The following is a 25,299-nucleotide window of genomic DNA, read 5'->3' as shown; positions in this document are numbered from 1 at the left end:
GGGTCGGGAGGCTCTGCAAAGGGATCTGAACAGGCTGGACCACTGGGCAGAGTCCAATGGGATGAGGTTTTACAAGGCCAAGTGCCGGGTCCTGCACTTGGGGTACAACAGCCCTATGCAGTGCTACAGACTAGGAGAAGTCTGTCTAGAAAGCTGCCTGGAGTAGAAGGACCTGGGAGTGTTGGTTGACAGCGACTGAACATGAGCCAGCAGTGTGCCCAGGTGGCCACAGAGGCCAGTGGCATCTTGGCTTGTATCAGAAACGGTGTGACCAGCAGGTCCAGGGAGGTTATTCTCCCTCTGTACTCGGCACTGGTGAGACTGCTCCTCGAATATTGTGTTCAGTTCTGGGCCCCTCACCACAAGAAGGATGTTGAGGCTCTGGAGCGAGTCCAGAGAAGAGCAACAAAGCTGGTGAAGGGGCTGGAGAACAAGTCTTATGAGGAGCGGCTCAGGGAACTGGGGTTGTTTAGCCTGGAGAAGAGGAGGCTGAAGGGAGACCTTATTGCTCTCTACAACTACCTGAAAGGAGGTCGTAGAGAGGAGGGTGCTGGCCTCTTCTCTCAAGTGACAGGACACTTGAAAAAATTTTTTCACGGAATGGTTATTGAGCACTGGAACAGGCTGCCCAGGGAGGTGGTTGAGTCACTTTCCCTGGGGGTTTTTAAAAGATGGGTGGACGAGGTGCTGAGGGGCATGGTTTAGTGTTTGATAGGAATGGTTGGACTCTATGATCCTGGGGGTCTTTTCCAACCTAGTGATTCTGTGAATTACGTGAATTCTCTAGGAGTCAGGGAGGCTTTTTGTTCCCCTTCCACTGAATTCACCTGGAAGGTGTTTCATTTAAAAAGCAACCCTTAACTGATAGAGTTTCTGCTGGGGAAAATTAAGAACTGGAAATAAAGAATGTGCCGCATAAAAGCAGATTTTTCAAGGAATTCCTTGCCTGAGAAACTATTAAGAGTGTTGAGCAGTACACTACATTTTTTTGCAGTATGTACAAACTACTAGTGATATAATTTGAACGTTAAACTTTAAGAGCTAAGCGTTAATTAACTTTGTTTCCGCTTTAAGGAAACAGAACTATATTTTATGTTCTAACAATACTGACAATGACCACCAATAAAAGAAACCAAAAGTAGTACTACTTTGCCAAAAGGTAAACAACTTTTTTAAACTCAAATAATGTTTTATGTGCTCTTGTCTATCAATTTCTCTAAGTCTATTTTGAAAACTGACAGAAGAATACCAGTCATTATTTCACTGCTACAAACTGGGCTTTAAAAAGATGTTCTTGAGATTTTAGTAGTTAAGGATAAAAGCAGTGAAATGGTAACGAGATCAGGAACAAAGAATTTACCCAATTTTCTTCTTCATTTCTTCTAAATACTCCTCCTTTGCCAACTCAAGCTCCTGTTGATGTTCTTTTCGCAGAGTACGTAAGTCTTTTTGAAGATTACTCACTTCTTTGCGTAGTTTGTTTTTCTCCCTTTCAGTCTCTTTCAGTTTAGCTTGCAAGTCCTTCTCCTGGTTCTGCATATCACTTAGTAACTTCTGCAGCTCCAAAACAGATTCAGCTTTTCCTTCAGCATTCTCCTCAAAAGCTTTTAGATTGTCATTTCTTTCATCCAACTGTTGCTGTAAACTTCTTAGCTTTTCCTCATCTCTCGATCTCTTATCTTCCATTTCAATCTTTTGTGCTTCATTTTCCTGCACTATATTTTCCAACTCTTTGAGCTTCTGTTCTAAAGACTGACTGAATGCCTCCTTTTCCTGCATTTTTTTCTGGTAATCTCCAATTACATCCTCTATGCCAAGAAGTTTTTGTTCTTTAGCTTTTAATTCCTCCCTAGTGCTTGCTAAATCACTGCCACAACGAGTGTGCTCATCCACTAACAGTGAGTATTTTTTGGCTTGCTCCTCAAGTTCTTTCCTAAGAGTTTCAGTCCTACTTTGCTCCTCTTGATGGCTCTTCTCAACACATTCCAATTTTTTAAGGAGTTCTTGCTGTTTGGTTTGCAGTCCCAGGTGACTGACCTTACTCTCTTGTTGCTTCTTTTCGTATTTTTGCAACAATTCATCTTTTTCTGTTAAGTCCCTCTGTAACACCTGCATTTTCTCTTCATATGTCTGTTGGACATCCTCAAGCATTTTCACTTTTTCTTGCTCTACAGCAGCTTTTACACTCTCTACTTTTTGCAGCATTTCTTTCTCCGATACCATGGAATGTCTCGTTGACTTAATTTTTTCTTCCAAAGACTCAATTTTGGCCTCTCTCTCTTGCACTTGTTGTTCCAAGTCTCTTAGCTGATTTTCTCTTTCTTGCCTAAATTGCTGTTCCCTTTCTTCCATCTGAGATATCAATTGATTTTTAATAGAACCAATTTTTTGCTCTGCTTTCTTTTTCAGATCTGCCAGCTTGGTACCGTTCTCTGCATTTAGTTTCTCTTCTAATTCTCTCAGTTCTTCCTCTTTGGTTCTAAGCATCACTGATTTCAGTTGCTCAAATTCCTTCTCCTTCGCTTCCAATTCAGCTTTCAGTGAACCTATCTGCTTTTCAAGATTAAGTATTTTTTCTTTGGCCTCCTTAAACCTATTGTCCTTCTCAAAAGCCACTTTCTCTGCCTGCTGCAGTTGCCAAGCTATCTCTTTTTGTTCGGTTTCCTTTTGTTCATTATACTTTTTAAGTTCTTCCATCAAGGAATCATTTTCAGAAGTTTTCTGAGCAACGTGTTCTTCTAGTTCAGCAATTCTTGCTGTTTGTTTTTTTAACTTAGCAGTTAATTCACTTTCTTGCTTTTCTGTCCTGCATTGCTTTTGTTCCAATTCACTTTTTAAACTATCCAGATGCTTGCTTTGCTTAGCCAGTTGCTCCTTCAGTTTATTTAGCTCTTCATCTTTTTTATTGGCTTCAGTATTGCTTAATTCAAGTTTGCACTGCAAATCTGTAATAGTATCACGATTTTGGGTAAACTCGATTTGTGCTTTCGTCTCCCACTCCAACAGCTTGGCTGTGCAGTGATCTATCTGCTCAAAAGCAGATGCTTTTTCTTGAGTCAGCACCTCAACTCTGGATGATAACTCCTTCACCTGGTTTAACAACTGCAACTGATCCTCTTGGTGTTGCTTGCTTAACAGACTCACAGTTGCTTCTTTCTCCGCTAAACTTATCATGCTTTCAAGTCTAACATTAAGGTCATCAATTGTTTTGTTGAGAGCAGAGATCTTGGATTCTTTTTCCTGGAGTTCCTCCCTCATCAAGGTGACAGCATTGATATTTTCAGATAACTCTTTCCTCAGCTGTGTTATGCAAGTTTCTTTTTCTGACGCTGCTTGCTTCTGATGCCCTCCTTCTTTCTGCAATTGTTCCTTTTCTGCTACAAGTCCTTCAATGTCAGCTCTCATGGACATAATTAAATTGTCCTTCTCTTGTAGCTGTTGCATTGACTTTTGCAAAGAAGTGCTTACAACAGAATGAAGCTCTGTTACTTCTCTAAGTTGAGCTTCTAGCTCAGGAATCTTACTCATTTTAACTAATACGGCTGCTTTAACTTTTGCAGTTTGGTGCTCGCAATCTGCAATTTTGCACATTACTAGGCCAATTTTTTCATTACATTTTTCAATCAATTCATTGCTTTTTGTTTGCAATAATACTTCAGCATTCTTCCAGTAAGAATCTAACTGGACTGAAAGTTCTTCCGATTGCTTTTTAAGCTCAGTTTCTTTTAGCTGAATTGCCTCTATTTTTTTCTTATAATTTTCATTATCTTTATACTGAGAAGTCTGCATAGTTTGGAGTTTCTCTTCAAGTGTTTTCAGTGTATTGGCCAGGTCAGTAATTTTGGCTTTGTCCTCTTCTTCAACTGCTTTCTGTTTACTGAGCTGTTCTTGAAGTCCTGACTTCTCTTTCAGGGAGTGATTAAGATCATCTTCCAATTTTTTCAACTGTGTTTTCAGATCACTTTCCTTATCTGACAAAACATTCACCTTGGCTACTGACTGCCGTAGCTGATCTTGCAATTCCTTCAGGGACTCTTCCCTTTTCACCTCTTCTTCCTTCAGTCGGGTTATTTCTGCTCTGGAGCCCTCCTTCTCAGCACTGAGGGCAGCAAGTTTCTGTTTCAGGTCTCCAACTTCCTGCTCTTTCTCTTGCAGTTCCATTTCATGTTTTTCTTGAAGCTCTTCAACCTGCTGATTGAGTTTCTTTTCCCAGCTCCGGGTAACTTCTTCTAACTCTCTCCTATGAGCCTCAACAAGACTGTCCAGTTGCTCTTTCTGATTAGATTCCAGTTTTGACACAGCATCGCTGATGCTGGCCGAGCTGGCATGTGCCTTTTCCAATATTTTAGCATTGAATTCACTTTCTTTCTGGCTGAACTCCAATTGCCTATTTTCAAGCTCTGTTTTTAGTTTAGCTTCCTGCTCAATAAGTTTCTTTTTGAAAGTTTCCTGCATATCTTTTGATTTCTGCTTAATTTTCTCCATTTTGTTCTCCTGATGTTTTAGTTTACTTTCATATTCTCCTCGTAGAGCAGTCATTCTCTCCTCTACAGCTAACAGTTTCTGTTTAAGCTCTTCCACTTGCTCGTTCTGTAACTTCTTCATATGTTCAATTTCATTTTCCTTCTCAGTTAGGCTTCCTTTTGTCTCATCAGCCTCCCTTTGTAGATCCTTCAGTTGACATTCATATTGTTGTGTTAGAGAGGTTACTTTTTGCGTATTTTCACTGCTTTGCTCTTCCAAGTGCTGCTTCAGGTTACGCACCTGAGATATGTACGCCTCTAACTCACTCTTGACTTCATTCAGCTGGGATTCAGTTCTTTGTAGCTGTTCACCAAGTTGCAGTTTTTCACCTTCAAGATCTGTCAGGTTTTGCTGCAGCTTGGCTAATTTCTTTTCATAAGTCTTTGTCTGCTCATTAGAAGTGCTCTGATGAGACTCTGAAAGCTCCTCTAACTTTGCAGACACTTGGACTAGTTCAGCTTCAGATCGTTCTGCAGATTCCTTTAGTTTCTGTTCGTGTGCTTTTAGTTCCTCCAGATGTCTGTCTTTCTCTTCCAATGATTGCTTGAGTTGCTTGAGTTCCTCCTTGAATACCTTCTCAGCTCCTTGAACATACATTTCATGCTCCTTTAACATCGTTTCAATTTCTTCTTTGTACCGGTTCCTCTCTTCTTCCAACTTCCCTTCCCACTCTTGTTTTGCATCACGCAGCTTACTACTCAATTCCGAAAGCTGTTCTTCTAAATCATGACGTATCTTTAGCGTTTCTGATAACTCAGCGGACAGTGCTTCTAGTTCTGTTTGTTTCACATCCAGTTTCTCTAATGTTTTTTCATTCATTTCTTCTATGTGTGCACGGAAAATGACTTCTCTCTCTTTCAAAACTGTATCTATCTCTTGTTCTTGTTTCTTTCTAATTTTTTCTATTTCAGTTAGCTGTTGTTGCTCTAAGATTTGAAGTTTTTCCGTCCAGAGCTTTTCCTGCTGCTGTTTCACATTCTCCAATTCTTCCTTGTGTTTTTCAACCATATCATTGATTTCCTTATTGTGCTGCCTTTTTTCAGTTTCCATCAGAGTACTTAATTCTTCTGACTGCTTTCTGTCATCTTGCGAATACTTGGCAAGACAGCTTTCCAGTTCAAGAATCCTCTGTTAGAGAAGAGTTTTAAAAGAACATGAATTTTCAAAAGGTAACAGGTTGATCAGATTTTCAAAAATCCCACCACATTCACATAAGTACAAGTCAATTATTCCATCTTTTTACTGAATATCAACTTTACATATAAGCCTTGGGTTCATCCAGTTTGTTCTCAACTTGGCTTCCAGTGTGACTAGTTAGTTATTTAATTTAAAGTTTTTCTATTTCACTGCAGTGAAAAATGATACAATAAAAACTTGAAACTTGGAGAAAAAACAATTAATTCAAATAAAATAGTTCACATTATATTTCTGAGAGGAAATGTTCACTTTTTTCTTACTAAGCTAAAGTAGTAAAGCATAGGATGAAAGGTATGAGGAGTCTACACTAGTATTACGGAGCTCTGAGTTTATCTATTGATCCATCTTAATTCAACCTCTCATGGAATTGCTGTTGTAAGGTAACACTTCTACAAGTACAACTTCCAAACTATGACTTGGGAGTGATGGAAAAACGTAAAAACTTACATTAGCAGATAATACAATCTTATCCAGTACATAAAGCAAAGGTCACTTCAAAACTTTAAGCCATTTTTTTACTTACTCGAGTATCCTTCTAAGTGTGTGTGTAGTAGCCTCACCAAGGTATGAAACAGTGGAAAGCTTAACTCTGCCGTATCATGTACACGAAAATTGTGTAGATGGATACAAATTCATATCTCACATCATGGTAAAGTATTTCTATATTTTGCCATTTAAATTTTGTACTAGGGGCTGCAGCACACTATGACAATATATTAAATTTCTGACACTACAGGAAGCATTGTAAGGTTCAAACAAACCCAGTCACAATAAATCCACAGTATTTGTAAACCTTTCACAGTTCAACATATACAAGAATTCGTTTCAGTGTATCTTTACCCTTTTGGAATCTTTACTCACAGTTCTCAAAGTCTCTACTTTTTGACGCATCTTCTGAACTTTCTTGTCACACTCTGACTGTATCGCTTTCTTCTGCAGCACCAATTCTTCCAAGGCGAGGGATTCTTGCTCCTTTTGTTCTTGAAGGGCTTTTAAACAGTCACTCTGCTTTTTTTCCTGTATAAAAAGTTATGATTAAAACAATAACAAAACTATACATATTAAAACAAAACAAAGATATATTTTATATATAATATAAAATTTGATACATATTTAATGCATATTAAAACAAAACTATACCTAAAGTCATGACACCTTCAAAACCAGCGTAACTGCTTCATAAATATCCTATCAAGTCATACACTACTCAATTGTATATGTTTTACACACGCATACATATACAGTTTGCATTTCACCTCTGAAAAAACTGTTATTTTCACTTCCATTTTCTCTTCTTGGGAACCATTTCTCTTCTACTTCTCTTTGTATGACTAACATAATACAATCTGGCCTTTAATTTTGATTTGTTTGTCATGATTCATTTAGAATAACACTTCAGATGAATAAAAGTTGATTCATTTAGAGTAATACTTCAGATTAATAAAAGTATGTCCTCACTTGATTTCTCTGCTAATGCAGTTTTTAAGTTTCTATTGCTTACAATTAAAAAATAACCTGAGAAAAAGGTAGAAAAGTATAGTCAGGAAGAGACTGTCAAAGTCCCTCAGTCCTAATCACAAATCATTATGGAGGAGCCAAAAAGAAAATCTACCACTTGCTTGGTAGAATTCCATGAAAAAGAGCAAAAATCCTGATGATTCCTGGAATCAAGACCTGGAAAGAAATTCTTTTCTGAGGTTAAACACTATGAAGAGTTAACCCTACTGATATAATACAACATAAGCAGACATAATAGAAACACTTTTCACGTAACAGCCTGATTCTTTATGCTTTTGCTGTGGCTGATCTCCAATGATCCAAAGAAACTAAACTAAGAAAGCAAAGTCTAGCAAAAAGAGCTTAAAAAATAGAAATTCTTTCCCACAAGAGACAGCTGCTAATGAGCAGCGATTTCCCTTTATTTTGCTTGAGTGTCTGAGCCCTTCAACTTCTGAAGAACACTCCTGTCTCCGAGTTCAGAAGGACTCTCACTGTGGAGCAGGTCAGATTAAGACTTCTAGTCACACTTCACACTTGCAGAAGTGTCTTTCTACACTTTTTAGAGATACTTACAAGAGCTGCCTTCATCTTCTCCTGGAACTTCTTTTCTTGGGCCTGTAATCTCTCATTTAGCTCCTGATCTTTGGTAGCCATTTCTTTTTGATGGAATTTTTCTAGTGCAGCAACACGCTCTTCTGAAGACTTCTATGAAACAAAGTCAGAAAAAAACTAATTTCAAAATATTAAATAATAAAACACTTTATATTCTTACTAAGAAAAGCAGTGCAACAGAGACAAAATCAGAAGCTTCTCTGCCTCCTTTGAATAAGTAACAATCATTCAGATGGAGAGCTTAATATCAAGCATTGACAGTTGTTATTTTCAAGCTTGAACTTATCCATCTTGTGATTGGACTCTATGATCCAAGAGGTCTTTTCCAACCTGGTGATTCTATGATTCTATCTTCTTTCTCAAGTCTTTCACATTTCTACTAAAAGAATTGCCACATTTTCTAAAGACTCTTCTATCAAGGCAAACAGTGTTTTGAGTTTCAGCTCAACTGTGGTAATAAACTGGAAAAGGAACTTCTGCCTGCAGCTTTCCCTGTATTACTGTTATTTCATGAGCCTGAAAGTCAAGTGGTGATACTCTATGTAGACTCTATCCACAACGTACGTATGTGCTTTATTTAAGAATAAGGTAATACAAGTGAGCCATCCCCCTAAAGCATCGGTACATTCTCTGCAATTTTAAGGCGCCCACATTTTCAGCTCTGCAAAGCACATGCAGGACTCCTGCAATTCCTACCTGAAGCCAATTTTAGCAATTTAACTTCAGCTCTTCAGTTCTTAAATATCTTCACATATCGGGCTAGGATAATAATTAAAAGTACTTATTATTAAAACCTAAAAGCCTGGTGGAGATGTGCGAGCTGACTGTCATTAATTTTTTCTCCTTGACTCCCTTTAAAATTCCAAATGTACTTCTAGTATATCGTTTCATTAAATACTGCAAAACAGAGTGATACTGTTCATTCTTACATGCCTCTAACATACTGATTTTCTGCTGTCAGAAGGGAAAAAAAATCCATATTGGGAGTTTTCTATATTGCCTTATAACCCCAGAAATTATTTTTTATAGAATTAAATAGCAAAAAATCTACAACTAAGTTTGATATACTAATGTATTTTACAACTATAACTTAATTGTAATTAAATTATTAGATTAAAAGATAATGATACAGGATGAGTTCCAGCTTTTACCTTCATAATTTCAACCACCTCTTGTTTCACTCTGGTTAACTCCCGTTGAAGATTTACTCTGTCTTCCTCACTTGCCTTTTCTATGGCTTTGATTTTTTCATCCATCTCTGCCTGCAATTTTTTCCGGGCTTCCTCTGCCTTTTGGGCATTACTCAGAGCCCTCTCAAGCTCTTCAAAAGCTGCAAAGAAAAAAGGTATATGACAGTCAAGAAATATCCACATCCCTTGATAGAAGAACAGAGTTCTCAGTAACTGTAAATTATACAAGTAATGGAAGAATGAACTTAGGAGTCCATCAAGAATTCACATGGATTTATTATCCAGAATGGAAAGAGAACTGGTAAGTATCTTTGAATGTCTTCCAATACATTCCGTAGCTTCCATTTCTTGTCCTAAAAATCACTGTAAAAGACAAAAACATATAAACAAATTATGGCTCCTCTTCTGGCTCTATGTGCTGAATAACTTTGAAGAACAGGAAAAAAGCTGCATGATGAAAAGGCAATTCAAAAGTTGTTCTTCCACTAAAACAAGCAGAAGGAAGCATAAACCAGGAATGACTTCTTCCTGAATAGAATACTGAAGTGTAATACTGGGCACTTTATTTGCCTAATAGTTGTTCATTTCAAACTACACAACCTAGACAATCTCTTTAAACCGTGGATTTAGTGGCTAATGAAATTAGCAAGATGGCTTTTGCTGATTTTATTATTTTACCATTTACTTTTAATTTACTTTACTTTTAATGTAAACTACTATCAACTCAATTCAGAGACACTGCAAAAATGCTTGCGTGTTATGGAGATTCTCCTGTGCTCCTAAACTTCATGCATAAATGAAAAAATATTTAGACTTGCTTCCAGAAAACTTAAATATCTGTAAGATATTTCAAAACACTACTCAAGCTGCAATGATGAAATTTATTTACACTTACATAAATCTGCTGAAACACATTTTAATTTAAAAATTGGAAACAATAATTCCAAGGATTCTTCCCATGATAAGCAGAAGTATTCTAACATTTTATTCACTTTGCAGGTGCTCATTTAGGTACAAAAAGAAAGCAAATTAATTCATGTGTTCTAAGCTGTTATTACTATTATTATTAAATACCAGTATTTGAGTTCCTCATTGAAACCAATGGCAGAATCTATATGGATTTACACAAGAATAGAATTTTTATCACTATTAGGGAAATCTCTCTTCCTGAACAGATCGTGATGGTAGAAAACTTCTGCTGCATAGCAAAGGAAAATTCAGTCTCAGAATAGACCATATGAAGAAATGGTTAATTTTTTGCATAAAAGGTCTTAGGTAAAACACCGCAATAAACTTCAAAATCACAGTGCCAGTTTCAAGACCGTAATTTATCAGAGCACAAAAAAGTTTAAGAAGTTAAAACTGCATTATTCTACTATACCCTGGACTACTTGGATTCTATTCTGGGAGCACACAGAACAAAATAATTTTTAAAGTGTTATTTAGTATGCTAAGCATTCTTCCACTTGGTTTTATTCCAAAAAGAAAATCATAAATGACAATGACATTCTAGTACCCTTGATTCACAGCAATTCTCGTAATCCTTGGGTTTCCTGAAACTATCTTTAATAACGTTCAGGCATGAGTTTGAGAAGTAAATAATAATTTCTATTCCACATCTTGTGTTAACATTCAAAATTGAAGTGTTTAACCACAATCTACACTTTTAAGAAAATGCTGCAAATATGTTTCAAGTAACTTAATTCCATATAATTGTATTCACTCAATTTCTGACCTTTTCCAGAAGTTTCTTCTGTTCTCCAAGGAAGTCTTTGACTTCTTACAATAACAATCATATTTTAAGACAAAACAGGATTGTTATTGACCCCAGCAATACTAAAACACATCACTGTATACATTTTTTCACTCCCATTTCTACTTAAATAATAAGTACTAAGCCTCATTACAAAAAATTAAGAGTACTAGAGATTATTTCAAACAGTAAAACAGTCTAAAATAGAATGAAAGCATGCACAAGGCTTATAGCTCCTTACTTTCCAAGCACAGCTCTTCATAGTTGCCACCTGGGATCAGCAGGTCTGACTGATTTCCCCCTCCCTCACCCCTCCTGGGCACAACTCTTATGAACACGGCCAATGTGAGCGCATTTAGAGAATGGTGCCAACTTCCCTGATGTTCCTCTCAGCCCTAACAAAAGCACGCCCAGCAAGCAAAACTGGCCAAGCCCTTCATTATTACAGCATCATAAACGGCTTTTAAGAAAACAGAACCCTACGAACCTTTACGAAGTATACCTTGAAAATAAAGCCTTTAAGTAAAATATTAAGTTATTTCACTCTCCATGCACATTTTCTGATTCTTGTTCTAAGCAACATACACGTCGTTTACATTTGAGAAACCTGTTACTTCTGAGAAAGAAAAGAGAATGCATTTGCTACAAGTCCACAAATTCACCAAAGAGAAGATCACACTAGGAATGACTACTGACATGTAGTAGCTAAGCAGCATGCAGAATGACAGCTGCATCGCTGGAATTGCAAGCACGATGCTAAGGCAAAAGCTGATGGATAAAACATCAAGGGGGTATGAAAGCACAAAGAAGCAACACTTCACAGAAACACTCTCAGCTCTCTAAAAGTTAAATTGTATGCATCTCAGGCACTTGTAGCAATTAAGCAAAACAGAGCATTTTACTCAAAGTAGTTAATTCTAGTATACCATGACTTGAAACCAGCAGAGGGTCAAACTATCATCAAGCAGACAGAACATGGCCTAAGCTATTATTTTCAATCTATGGGAGACTTTAATTCTACTGTAGTTAAAAACATGGAATAAAAGTCCACGTGTTTATATAAATTCATCAATTATGAATGCAAAGAATAAAGGCACTGCCTGTTTTCTTCCCCAACTGGGAGAGCTGCTGTCGAGGGAAGCTGTTTTCACCAGGGTACTGGTTAAGTGAAATCTCACAAAGGCACAGTGGCAAATCAGAAACAGTAACAAATATATCAACTGAGTCTCAGGTAAGTATTGCATGCAATGTCCCAGTGATCAACCCAGACAAAAGGGAAACCTTCCTGTGCGGTATGGAAATTATACAAGAAGAGTCAAGGCAGAGTTTAAAAAGTGCAAGGCTGCAAAACCGACAAAACACGCGTTAGAGAGTCAACTGCTTTACATCTGCTACTGCAAAGTATCAGTCTCGGTTGCCTTTGCCTTGCCTCTCCTACCCAGTTAACACCAATCCATACCACAAAGTATGCAGTATTCTTCTCCCAGTTAGGCAGACGTGTTCCCTTCAACTTCAGTGCCACCTGCAGCTGAAAACAGTGAGGCAAGCACTGAACAGGAGGGCAAAGGAGGGATTTACATGTCTCCTTACAGAAGGCTGAGAGCAGGCATTTTGTACAGTTTGAGAAACAAAGGCTGCATTAATTTCCTACGGTTGATTTGTGCACCTAGGCAGGATTTTACATGCACAGTCCAAGGTTTCTGTTCCTCTGTAGAAAGGTGCAAAGCGTTCGTTAATTAAGCTTACAGAAGGAACATTACCTACAAATAATGGCAAAGTAAAGCACAATTAATTTGCTTTCCAAAGACTTATTTTGTTTACTGTACAAAATAAAAATCAATCAATAATCTGCATCCAGAGAAGTCAGGAAGGATTTATGCCAAGTAGTCTCAGAAGAAACAAACCTCAGTTTACCAGTACATTTACAAAAACTATAAATAGCTTTGTTGAAGAAAAATATAAATAATCTATATGCAAAGCACTGAAAAAAAAATCAGTTGCAGTTACTTCAAGCAGAAGTGCCTGAGAAGCACAGAATTTACTTTTTAGAGCCCAGTTCAAGCACCAAATGTGTGATGTAAGAAAAAAGAGCCCTTACCCCAGTCCTGTTCATACAAGGCTTGGGAAAGGCACCATGATTCACTTATTGGCATGTGTGGATGCACAAAAACAAAATGCTCTGTGAGATTTCAACATAATGTACCTCTAACTGCAAAAAAAAGGAACTTCAACTGGGGAGACTAAGTTACAGTTTACACAACACACAGAATAAGCACACACATTTTTTCACTATTTCAGTACAACAAAAACGCATTAACATTAAATCAAATACTGCAGCATTTCACTAAAGTCACTGAATTGCAAAGAAAAAAGCCAGACATGTGACTCTATGCAAGTTAATAGAACGAAGTGGAAAAATACACCACTTTTTAGCCTACAGTATAGCACTATGAAAGTAAATTCCAAGTATAAGTGTATTATGCTTACACTTATTTTGCCATAGAATAGAAACATAGAATGGTTTGGATTGGAAAGGACCTTAAAGATCATCCAGTTCCAACACCCCTGCCATGGGTAGGGACACCCCCCACTAGACCAGGCTGCTCACAAATACATTATTTCATAAAGGCAATTCTTCACTAAATCACAGAAATAGAAAAAGAGGAGTCTAGAATTTAACATCATCTCACATTAACTAAGAAACAGCACTTTAAACATGCTAACCAAAATACACAAAACTGCCAAATTCTTAAGACTGGTACAACTCAAATGTTGTGACCTAGAAGTAATTTCAGGCTCTCCAAATACTGATGATGGTTTTCTACAGTGCCCGAATACTTGAGCTCCACTGTACTGTGCCACACTTCCACAGTATATTACAACATTTTCAGAATACATAAAGACAAGGAAGTAATACGAAAACCTAATACAGGTCCTCCTTACAATTTCACTTAGTCTTAGATTATTAACCTATTTTCCAAAGATTCCAACATTTATATATACATACTTAACAGAGTACAAGAAGAAATGCACTCAGAGGTTAAGTAGATGCTTATGCACCACAGAAGTTACCAAAAGTACTTTAAAATGCTATTTAAAATAGAGCACACTTGTCACAAAAGGCTCCCTCCACACAAGTGCAGGGTCCTCAGCACATCATTCATACATGAAATTATATCTCACTACAATAGTGACGTTTTCCAGGTATCCAGAGCATCATTTCTAACCCATTTTCAGTTTCTGGCTACACAAACCTCAGGAAATCTCTGCATTAACCAGAACGCGTAGATATTGGTTCATAATTAAAAGGTTTCTACGGCTCAAGAAAGTGCTGCGTTTTAAACTACTGTGACAATGTTCAAACTGATTTTCTGTATTAGAGCATAACTAACTACCTAAACTAATCTCTAAACCAGAAAGTTCTGATGTAAATCTATGTACATTTAAGATAAATCCCCATGAACTTCCATGTTTGAGCCTCTCATGTTTTCTTTTAGAAAAAAAATACATGATGCTTTACACAAACTAACCACATCCAAGTTTCTGCCAAAAGAGTGAACTCCTTTAGATGCCTATGAGTGCAAACAGAATTCTTCTAAAAGAATTTTCATAGGTATAAGTACACTGTTTAAAAAACAAAGGTGGGATGGATGGACCTTTTAACTCAGTTTCAAGTAAAAGGAGAACTGCAAGCACAGATAGTTAACATTACCTAATTTCCATCAAAAACAGACTACAGCAAGTTATAGTTATGTAGCCCCTAGTTTCCAAGCCTGAAGTGAATGGAATCATCACTGCTGTCTCACTAAATCAGAAATGCTTCCCCCACCATTATCAAAAGAAAATGCTTATTATGGTTGTAGCACATCCTCTTGTATCTACTTCTTCCCAAGCTCTTCTATACTCATCACTATGTTTTCTACATAAAATACCAGTGGCTTTATAATCATAGTTTATAGAGAGCTGCAACTTTCCTTCCTGAAGTTATACCAGCACAAAACTCTTATCTTTTCTCCTACAAACAGGAAAGCACAGCTGCCCTTCAGCAGTTTCCTTCCTAACTCCAGATGAACCCATAACAGAGATGAACCAGTCAAAAGCATCCTTAAAACTCTGCTGACCAGAAGTGAAGTTGGTAATGACATAGCAGGGGTGACATGTAGAACGTTAGGGAAAAAAAGCACCTCTTAATATCCAAGCCAAACCACAACTGATGAAAGACTGCAGAAAGACCACGCTGAAGTTTTCTCATGTTTAAATGTGAAAGTAAATAATCTTCAGAATTTCTTACCAGCTCTTTCAGATTTTTCCTTCTGTTCTTTTAACTCCTTGACTTCTGTAGTTATCTGCTTGATCTTAGCACGCAGTTGGGCAATCTCCTCCTCCTTCATTTCCAATGTTTCGTGCATCTGTCGCTTTGTCTCTGCAATTACCATGCCCTATGGAAAAGATCCTTGTGAGAAAAAGCTAGAAAATAAGTAAAGCACACAGCTTAAAAAAAAATTCAAGCCAGAACACAATCCTTGCCAGGAATAAAACTTTAGTCTCTTTAATTTCACAATCAGAGATCACAGTATATTTCTATGTCAGAAAACAAAACGCTAACAAAAAGAAGATAAAAATCAGGATTATTTTGAAGGGTAGCCAATTCCTCCAGCAACTAGGGACCATAAGAAAACTTTCTCCTCCTGGTACAGATACTTTTCTTTGAAACATGCATTCTGTAAACAAACAAAAACTAAAAGCAGTGTAGTTTGCGTGTTTCTCCTTAGGAACACATCAATTTCTACATCACCAGGAGTTACTCCACCTACCAAGACTGTGATATAACAAAAACTTTAAGGAACAAAGAACTGAGAAACTCTTCATATTCCCAAGAAAATACAACGACTCAGTTACTTTTCCTTCATTGGTTATTTTTTAATCTATTTATATTTTACCTCCTCTTCATTACTGTTTGGGATGGGAGGTTTTTTGTTTGTTTTGTTGTGGTGTTAGGTTTTTTTTCAAGCTGGCATTGAGGAAAGTATTCAGTACAACTGCTCCATCCTGAATAACATCATCTTGCAGTTTTAAGTATAATCTCACAGGAAAACACCCTAAAATATCTATACAATAAAATTCTCAGGTAGTTTAAGTTATTTGCTTGTTAAAACATAAACTAAACCACATCACATGACTAAGAACAGCTTCTAATACCAAGAAGCCAGATATTTTGAGTTTTAAACAATCTTCTTCCAAAGGTACACAATTTATAGAATATATTTCTTTACCTTGTCTTGTACTAGCTGCTCAATTGAATTCTTTGCATCACGCAGCTGTGTAATCAGTTTACTCTTCTCAGCCATATGAAGGTCCTGAAACAAGACCCCAAACACAAGTTTAAAACCTGGCTAACTGTAAGAAAATACCTTCTGACAAACCGCTTAGGTTTGTCTCTTACCCTGCAATATCCCTTGGAGGAAGCGCACAGAACAGAACCTAGGGAAATTAAAGCAGGCAGCTTTAATTTACTTCTAAATCTCCCAGTGATAGGCTGCCTCGTGGCTTCCATAATAATACAGACACCTTAAGGCTTCATTAGTCTCTCCATAGTTCTCTCATAAATGTCAGAGCTGCTACAGCAAAGTGGGAAAGTAACGTGCCTAAGTCACCAGCTCTATCATTTGCATCTCAGCTTACAAGAGGATCCCAGCAATGCAACATAACTGCTCATTACCTGCCTTGTTGTGGAAAAAGTCCTACTCAAGTCTTTCAAAGCTCTTTCAGGCTGGGCTAGTGCTAGACGGAGATAAGAATCTGACCTCCAGAGCTGAAGTTGAGTACAGCTATACTTATAGTTTCATGTTTCCATTTCGATCAGCCACCTTACTTTTACTCCATGCTAGGCGTTAATGGCCTTAAAAGGAAAATACTAATTTAGCTTTGGGACTGCACTACATTATCTTCACTATATCATGGTCTCCACCGTCATGCCCTTCTGTGTTTTCTATTTATTTATATAATTGATGCCTCTTCCACCAACATAAAGGTTTAACACTTCTGCACCTTTCTCACTTTACCTCCCGTCTTCTGTGCTAGGACAGTCTTTTTCTCATCCCAACTTCCCACAGCTACCTTATTTTGGATACCATTTTGATGGCTACTCAGACAGTAAAGTTTCATACCCTTCTTTACAGCTTTTTGAGTAACTGCTCCCTGTGTTCATTCCAGGTGCGTTTGTCAGTTTTGCACTTTTAACTCCAAAAAAGTACAGGGACTGTTTGTTTAATGTCCTATTAATTTTGGTAATACTGGAGTTCTTAGAGTGTTTTAGTAGCTACTCATAAAGTTAAGATGATTTTTCTTACTTTGATTTTCTCCAGCTCCTGAAGCCTCTCTTCTAGCTGTTCCTGAAGTGCCTCCTTCTCGCTCGTTAGCTGGGCACAGTGCTCCTTACATGACTGCATCATCTCCTTGTAATAACACAGCGAGCTTCTTTGGTGTTTCACTCTCTGATTAAGAGCATCCAGTGTTGTAACAGAATCTTCATTAACCTCTAAAACACAACACACCAACATAATCATATGCACAGTTTCTAAAACACTGATCTGCACTCATCATTCACATCACAGAACCTTCTTTAGAGACCTATGAGTTGTGAGCAGTCTGCAAAATTTCCTAGTGACTACTGTAACTGCCAGAAACCTACTACACATACTCAGAATTGTAAACATACGGTATACATAGTAAACAGTTACTATACAAACTTCAAAAGCAAACTATTATTCTATTAGAGCTTTCTATGCAGTTAAAAAGTCACGATTTATAAACCTCCCTGCTGTTACTAGCAGAACGTTCACAAGCAGGAGAAAAAGGAAAGCAAAGCAATTCACATCTCTGAAGTGCCAAGCACACAGACTCCTACTTTCCCAGGGCTGGGTAAGACATGAATTCTAGAGTAGTCAGGTAGGCAATACTACATCCAGCAGCATAATGGCATCCTTAGCGTCCTTCCCAGCTATAGTTCCCTCTGTATAAGTAGCACATTGGGTAATATTTTACTGTCTGTTCTCCTCTGATGCTCTGGAGACTTTAAGAGTACTTGGTATGAAAACAGGATCAGACAAATCCAGAGGGCCAGTTCATGACTATAAGTCTTAGACATTATAGTCCAAAAGCAGATTCCAGCACAGGCAACATTCTTTAGGGACCACATACTCAAGTTACTTCCTAAGCACTGCAAAAGACATGATGCTGGGTAAGGAAATCTCTGATCTAACTCTTCATATCATCCTAACATACAAAAATCATGGTAGATGCTGAAAAAAGATCATTTCAAGATCGGTGTTCACCTCTGCCTGAGCCCTACCTTTTAGGAAGGATACAAATGAATGACACTTCCATTACGTATCAGCATTATAGTGTCCCTTGCTCAGTAATCAAATATAAACAATATTGAGAGTCCCGTAACCCAAATAATATCCTGATGTGATGAACATTTAGCTTATTTAATAGCATCAATAGAAAAACTGACCTCTGCTTTTACCTTTTTTCCCCTGCCTTTCTCAGGGCGGAAAAAAAATAAATGAGATAGACTGGCAACTGGTTTCCTCTCTAAACATCAGGGACAGGTGCTTGCTTACAAGGGGACAGATCTCTTAATTATATTAAGTGGGAATAGTAACAGCCCCTACCAGCACAAGCAATTACAATCCTATCATCATTACTGACAAAGGCAAGACCATTTTGAATCTGAATTCTTATGAAAAGTTAGCATCTTAGAAGAGCTATTCTGTCCTCAAGCTAACACAGTGTGTTCAAAACAGTTGTCTCCTGCTAGAAAATACATCCTCACTCTGACATGTTCAGCCCATAATATTGTTACACCATTGTAAGTAACAGCAGGCTCATTCCCCAAAATCCAAGATCTCTTGAAAAAGTCACAATACTCACCACTGCTTCCTGGTTCCACAACACGGACTGGGCTTCGATCTTGTTGTTCAGAACAGGCATTGAGATCAGGCGTTTCAGTGCCTGCCTGACCATCTTGGAATCTCTGTTTCAGCATGGACACCTAAACAACATGTTCTATTTGTTAAAAAAAAACTCAAGGATTCTAAAAGGATCATATTTTCATCTTCAGAACTAGAGAGTTAAATAAAATTTATACCAGCAAGTGAAGAAAGGAAAAACCTGTCTGAATTTTTTTAGTTTTTAAAACCAGAATTATGTTTCCAGTTAACAAAAACAGTACCATTGATTGCAGAAACAAAGACCAATTAAGCAAAACACACTTTCTGCCAAAGCAATTTTAGCTCAAACATCTGCTAATGTTATGTTAATAACACAGCCACTGCAAATGTATTTAAGTGCAGATCAAACAATCATACATAACACGAGTGAGATTTTACAAGCTATCCTCTAGCACAAAGATGCACTTAATTTCTAGATAATCAGAAATTCTCAAGAAGCTTTACAATACTGCAGTAATTATTAGAACACATGGACATACATTATAGGAAATACATCATTAAAAAAAAAAAAGTTGGAAGAGCAGTTTTAAATAGCATCTGTCAGGTAAGGTATCCTACTTCAGTTTCCAGGATGCTAAGTTGATCTTTTTCTTCTGGTGGAGCATCAAATTCCTGTCGGAGATGTTTCTTAGCTTGCTGGAGCTCCTGAGAATCATAAATAAACATGTCTCAAATGAAAACTGAAATGTGAATTGAAAAGTTATGAAATAATATGAAAAATAGCTCTTTGCAGTTGTGACTCCAGAATACAACCATTAAGGGTTCTGTACCATTTCTTTTACTATGCAACATTCCACACAACACAAAAACAATATCCCATTACAATACCAGCATTAAAACAGCAAGAGTCTAGATTTGACACAAAATTATCACAGATTCTTTCTTCCTAAAACTAAGTTTGTTTAGGGATCACTTCAAGCCTGCTCCTGAAAATTGTCTTCCATGTGCACATTTCTTACGGAAGTTGAAGAGTGCGCTTTATTAAGTCAATGTAAAAAGAAGAAATGTAAATTCCTCTCATGATCATTCAACACGCTAGCATTCCAACAGGATAAATGCCATGTACAAGAGCAGAAAGCTGGCTTTTTTTACTCTCAAATATGTCTCAAATGAGAAAGCCAGAGAATGCAAAAAATTTAACTATATGGCCTTACCTGCTTGCATTCATTTGGCTGAACACTTTCAGAAACTTCTAGATTTGTCTAAATGCATTAGTAGGATCTCCAGAATCTGATAAAGTATTTCCTTAGGGAAGCTTCTTTCATCTACTTTCTATGCTTTTAAAGCTTAAACATTTTGATCCTTTTAAAGAAAATGACCTTATGGAAAATAAATGTATTAAAGTTATATTAATCGACATATAACTGCTTAGGGAGAGAATCTGAACAACACACATTTCATGCATGCACTGTCAATAATTTGCAAAAGTTGTATTCAATTCTTTTTCATTTATATATTTACTTCATCCTTATGTATCTGCCCACTGATTTACCCCCAAAACATAATGCTTATATCACCATTACTCTGCAAAGATCACTTGTATAAAAGGAAGCACCACTTATCAACCTGGGTTCTGTTAGCCCAGCAAAGACAGAAGATGATAAAAAAACAGAAAGCATGGAAAAGCAAACAAAGAGTCAAAACACAGGGCAATGGATGGTTCCTGAGTTGCTTTCCTCCATCTCCAAATTTATTCTCTCTTGCTGCCTACCCCTTGCCTCTAACAGTGAATCCCAGCTGCCACAGCTGAGCCTGATGCCAGCTTTGAGAACTGCACCTGTGTGAGCTGAGCCTGATATAGGCACAGGCAGGGCAGTGCTGGAAGGTATCTGGGATCCCAAGTAACCACATCCACTTAACCCTGCGTTGCCTCAGCTTCTCAACAGCTGCTGACCAGACTTCTGCCTAGCGCTTTTGAGCTTTAGAAGCAATTCCTTCCCCGCAAAGCAAAGCAGCTCAGTGCAAGACCAAGTGCAAAGAGATTTACTGAAACAAACACAGAAATGGTCCTCTTGGGATTCCCAAGTCCCTCCTGATCCCTATCTGAGAAGAAGACTGAAGACTGCTATTGAAGAATTACTCTTAAGAGGAAAAAAACTAAGGTAAGCAAAAGACACATTGATTTCTAGGGACTATTTCACACTATCAACTTGGCCTCAAAGAAGGCATAGCTCATTCTTACACGGCCCTCCTACAAATCTGTGTGATTCAACATATTTACGGGGAAAATAGACTGTATGATGAAGAAAAGGATTTTTAAATTTTTTAAATTTAAATTTTTTTTTATTTCTGATAACAAATTATTACAACAATGAACAACCTATTTTGTAACATTTCAGACTCCACAATGGAAACATGCATAATTTCATTATATTTGTAATTTTTCTTTTAAGTCTTTTTTACCTAATGCTATAACACTTGGGCTTCCAAAAGACCAAAACACTACCTGAAGTTCTTCAATTAATATAAAAGAATATCAGAGCTAGATTTGAAGGAATCTTTAAATCAAGAAGATCTATAGGAATTAAATTAGTTTTTATGCCATATATATACAAATTTATAGATATAAAAATCAAGAAACATAAATATGTAACATATATATCAGAAAGGCCATGACAGAAGATGTGAAAAGTAAGTATGGGTATGTCCAACCTCTTTCTCATAATCAGAAGCTTTAACTCTGGTGTGTATAGATGTCTTCCAAAGTTTACCAAGTACCAAAAACCAGGAAAGCTAAACTTCCTGGAGCTCATGGACATTCTTAACACAAAGTGAGCTTCTTTCATTTGATTCTGCAGTGGAGTGGAAAGAGCCCAGAACACTGGCAAGTCACTTCTGTCAGTGACGCTGTGGGGTCTTCCCTCCAATGGGTGACAGTTTAGCTTGGGACAGGGTGACAGCCCACGCACAGGCTTTGGCTCGGATGAGCACGGCACACCCAGCACTCTGACCCACTGCTCTCAGCTGCTGGTGCAGACGCAGCATGGATCTGAACCAAAATGCTACCCCAGAGCACACGCCATTCACAGCCTGCTTACCTGGATTATACCCCACATCGCTGAAGAAGAGCACCCCGCGATTTGCCAGGGACTTCCTTTGAAACGACTGGCTGCCCAGCTAGTGGCACAGGGACAGCCCCTTGCAGGTGAGCGTGACCCTTGGGTACAAGCACACCCAGACGCTCAAGTCACTGTCCCTCATCCTCAAGGGAGAGACCCCACCTGCGGGCGAGATGCCCCCAACCTGCGGGCGAGATGCCCAGCTGCCTGGAGCCAGCCTGCAGCCAGCCCGCCTCGGGCAAAGGTGGGACCTCGTGTGGTCTGATGGCTCCTGCACCCTCCACGCCAGCGCTGCTGCTCGGCACAGCGCACACCAAAATCAGGAGCGCAGACACAGAGAAAGCCCGTGGCTTTGTGCGGGCTGGTACTCAGCTCCCAAGCGAGGTTAAGAGCATGGACAGAGGTCCTCACATGCCCATCTCCAAACCTGATGCTGCACTGGCTCTTGGGGCAGCAAAAAGGCTCCAGCTTCACATTTTACTTCACAAGGGTTTGATAATATGGCTCTTGTGAACTTGCCCTTTTAATTTGCTCCGACCAATAATATGTACGCCTTTAAATTTATCCCAACGTGTTTGTTATCAATACCAAATATATTTGAGCTTTTCCTTTTAATTTCACTGTAACCTACAGAGACAATAACCACAACAAAACCTACCTGACTTCATGATAGAAGTGACACTATACTACAAATCCACACAAACAAGTAAATATAATTGAGATCAAGAGTATTTTTTAAAATTTTATCGTATTTCTCTTTTCTTGCTAGTCAATACAATCTTTATTAAAAAGCACCTCTTACTTGTATTTGCCCAACACTATCATTTCTCAATACTAGAAGAGCAACAAATTGCACAGGGACATCTACTGCTAGGTCAAACCATACTGCAAGAACATAACACAAAGACAACACAGCAGTGCAGGAGAAAACAGGGGTTGTCGTACCTGTGGGGATGCTGGTCCACTTTCTGAGGATCTGGGAAGCACTTGTTGAGTTATGCTCTACAGGAAGAAAATAAACTTTCAGAATAGACTACAAGGACTGTAATTCGCCAATACCTACAAACGGCATCTGTGCTTTTTTCCTTGTCTGTGTTTTTAGTACTTTCTTTCGAGTGCTTATTAAGCTGTCTTCATGCAAACAAGCTAATTTGTTACATTCAAAACAGATTGCTGCAATATACAGAACTACAAAGCAGCTACGTGTGCATAGATTAGTATGAGACATCAGCAAATGCTGGCATCTCCAAATAAATTATTCAGAATGATTATTTATGTAACATTTATACACAAATCAAAGACACACCAACAAGACAAAATGATAGCAGGAAAAGTCTAATTGATGACCAGTGTTGTTTACAGCCAGCATGAGTAACAGTGGAATCACACAATCTTCCTCTGTTAAAGCACACTGCAGATGGGGGAAGCTACTTGCAAAAAACATGCTAACAGGCTGTTTATGGCTCCAAAGGAGCCCAGGAGAAAAATAAGACTTTCAGAAAAAAACATCCTGTGCAAAACTTCATGCATATATTCCTCTGTACTCCCAAACACACATGCTCTCAAAAAAAAACTAAAAACCCAGAACCAACAAAATAAAACGCAACAGTTTTAACAGAAAGCTCAGATGTTCCTGTTCCTAGTCTGTCTGTCCTGGTTTTCCTATGTCCTGTGTTTAGGTGTTTTCTAATCTGTACAAATCCAGATGGTTTTGCAGTGTCTAAACCAGGTCAAACTGAAGTAGAAAAACATGCTAGAAACCATCTTGGAAATTATTTTTTTCCAAGAGAAGCAAAGCACTGGAACATATCAAACAAAGTATGAGGAATTCAGCTAAAAGCAGTGTAACTTTTAATTTTTAATCAAGATTTACCCTGATCATTGTATGTAAGCTGTAAAATCATCATAATCATCCACGTATCTGCTACACGATTACATCCACAATTTCTACTCTGGTTGGATATGCACATAAGCATAAATGCAGAAGAGGAATGCTTCAGCATAAAGAGCTTCAGAAGGATTTGGTGTGGAGCAAACTTAAGGAAACACAAAAATACCACAAAAGAAAGAGAAATCCAGACAGTTAAGGAAGGCTGAGAAACGAGCAATCGCCCATCCAGATTCAAACAAAGGGAAATGAGCAATAACAACCCATACAAGAAGTCTGTTTGGATCTGGAAATTGTGATTCACCTGGTGTGAACAGAATTCTGCTTCAGAGCACTATCCTATTGGGGGGGGTTTGTTCCTAGCGGATTAACAGTGCTTACTGGTTTTTAAACTAAAGCACACCTATGTTTTATTCTCAGTTTCATTAAGTGTTGGTTTACATTTTTTCATTGGAAAGTTAGTAATGAGGGTAATCCAGATAAAAATTTATTTTCTGCTTTATAATTTACAGCACATCTACTGTGCAAGCACCAGATTTACAACAGGAACACAAATACTTTACCAAGAACTACAAACTAAGCACTAACACTTCTTTCAAAAACTGTATCTTGTGATCCCCCTAAAATGAATTAAAGGAAACAATGGAGGGTTTGTACAACTAATTCATAAGAACAATTTAACAATATTTAAGACTTTAAATATTGAATAATATTTCGAATACAAAAGATTAAATAGATTTATTAAATCTAATGAGGTGTTCATGAATATAAAACCCAAAGATGATGTTCTTTTCTGTGAAGATCCCGAAGGAAGAAATGATTTGTTATAACTTGCTAACCTATTATACATTTGAATATTACGTACAGTTTTTGTGGTTTTAGAACTATAATATAGGATTAGCTTGAATAATAACTTTTAGCTAGCCTGTGTCTGGATACTTACGCTTAAATAAAGAATTTTAACATGGCTGCAGTTAGAAGGAATGAGAAAGAATGTGACTGTATCTAATTAAGCCAAATAACAAGGACTAGCACAATGATAAGAAAAAGAGCCACCAACTAGGACCAGATACCACCTTGAAGAGGTGTCCAAGGAGTCTAAGAGCATGTGCAAGAAGACCAGTTGAAAAGTTCAATTGTGAGGAAGACCTACAGCCTTCATCCAGAGACCCCTGAAGACTCCAAAGGGCAGAGCACATGCGCCAAGGGGAGGAAACTTATGTAAATAAATTCTGGGAACTGATTATAATAGACACGCGTTTTCCAGGAAAAGTGATGGATATGTATGCTTTGACTGTATATCACTTTGTGAATTGCACTGGATGTTGCATATACATTAGGCGGAGCAATCCCCTGCATGCCTGGCGCCACACTGAACAATAACTTAATTAATAATCAAATTGGCATTGATTATTGAGCCTGGCTTTTCACAGCATCAATCCCTAAAAATACCTTTTTAAAACTAATGTCACTTTTTAAATTTTCCTCTTCACTGTGCTGACATCTTTGTATTCAATCTGTGTGAATGGAAGTACAACGTGTATTTGGAATCACATTTTCT

The 25,299-nt window shown here is 37.8% G+C and overlaps 1 protein-coding gene across 3 annotated transcripts in view; it reads right to left on the bottom strand.

Moving 5' to 3' along the window:
• The window catches only part of GOLGA4 (golgin A4), a 54,706-nt gene that overhangs the window by 15,172 nt on the left and 14,235 nt on the right, over nt 1-25,299 (bottom strand). For all 3 annotated transcript variants that reach the window (XM_069859782.1, XM_069859783.1, XM_069859784.1), the window contains 10 exons: nt 22,796-22,852; nt 19,350-19,436; nt 18,712-18,832; nt 17,127-17,314; nt 16,050-16,133; nt 15,068-15,215; nt 8,985-9,163; nt 7,795-7,926; nt 6,583-6,738; nt 1,361-5,652 (listed from right to left, as the gene is read on the bottom strand). In XM_069859782.1, the coding sequence (XP_069715883.1) occupies nt 1,361-5,652; nt 6,583-6,738; nt 7,795-7,926; nt 8,985-9,163; nt 15,068-15,215; nt 16,050-16,133; nt 17,127-17,314; nt 18,712-18,832; nt 19,350-19,436; nt 22,796-22,852 (5,444 nt within the window). The remainder of the gene's footprint in view (nt 1-1,360; nt 5,653-6,582; nt 6,739-7,794; nt 7,927-8,984; nt 9,164-15,067; nt 15,216-16,049; nt 16,134-17,126; nt 17,315-18,711; nt 18,833-19,349; nt 19,437-22,795; nt 22,853-25,299) is intronic.

This window comes from Phaenicophaeus curvirostris, chromosome 6 (genome assembly GCF_032191515.1).
Source record: "Phaenicophaeus curvirostris isolate KB17595 chromosome 6, BPBGC_Pcur_1.0, whole genome shotgun sequence".
NCBI classification, from domain to species: Eukaryota; Metazoa; Chordata; class Aves; order Cuculiformes; family Cuculidae; genus Phaenicophaeus; species Phaenicophaeus curvirostris.
This window is presented reverse-complemented; position numbering and strand designations above follow the sequence as displayed.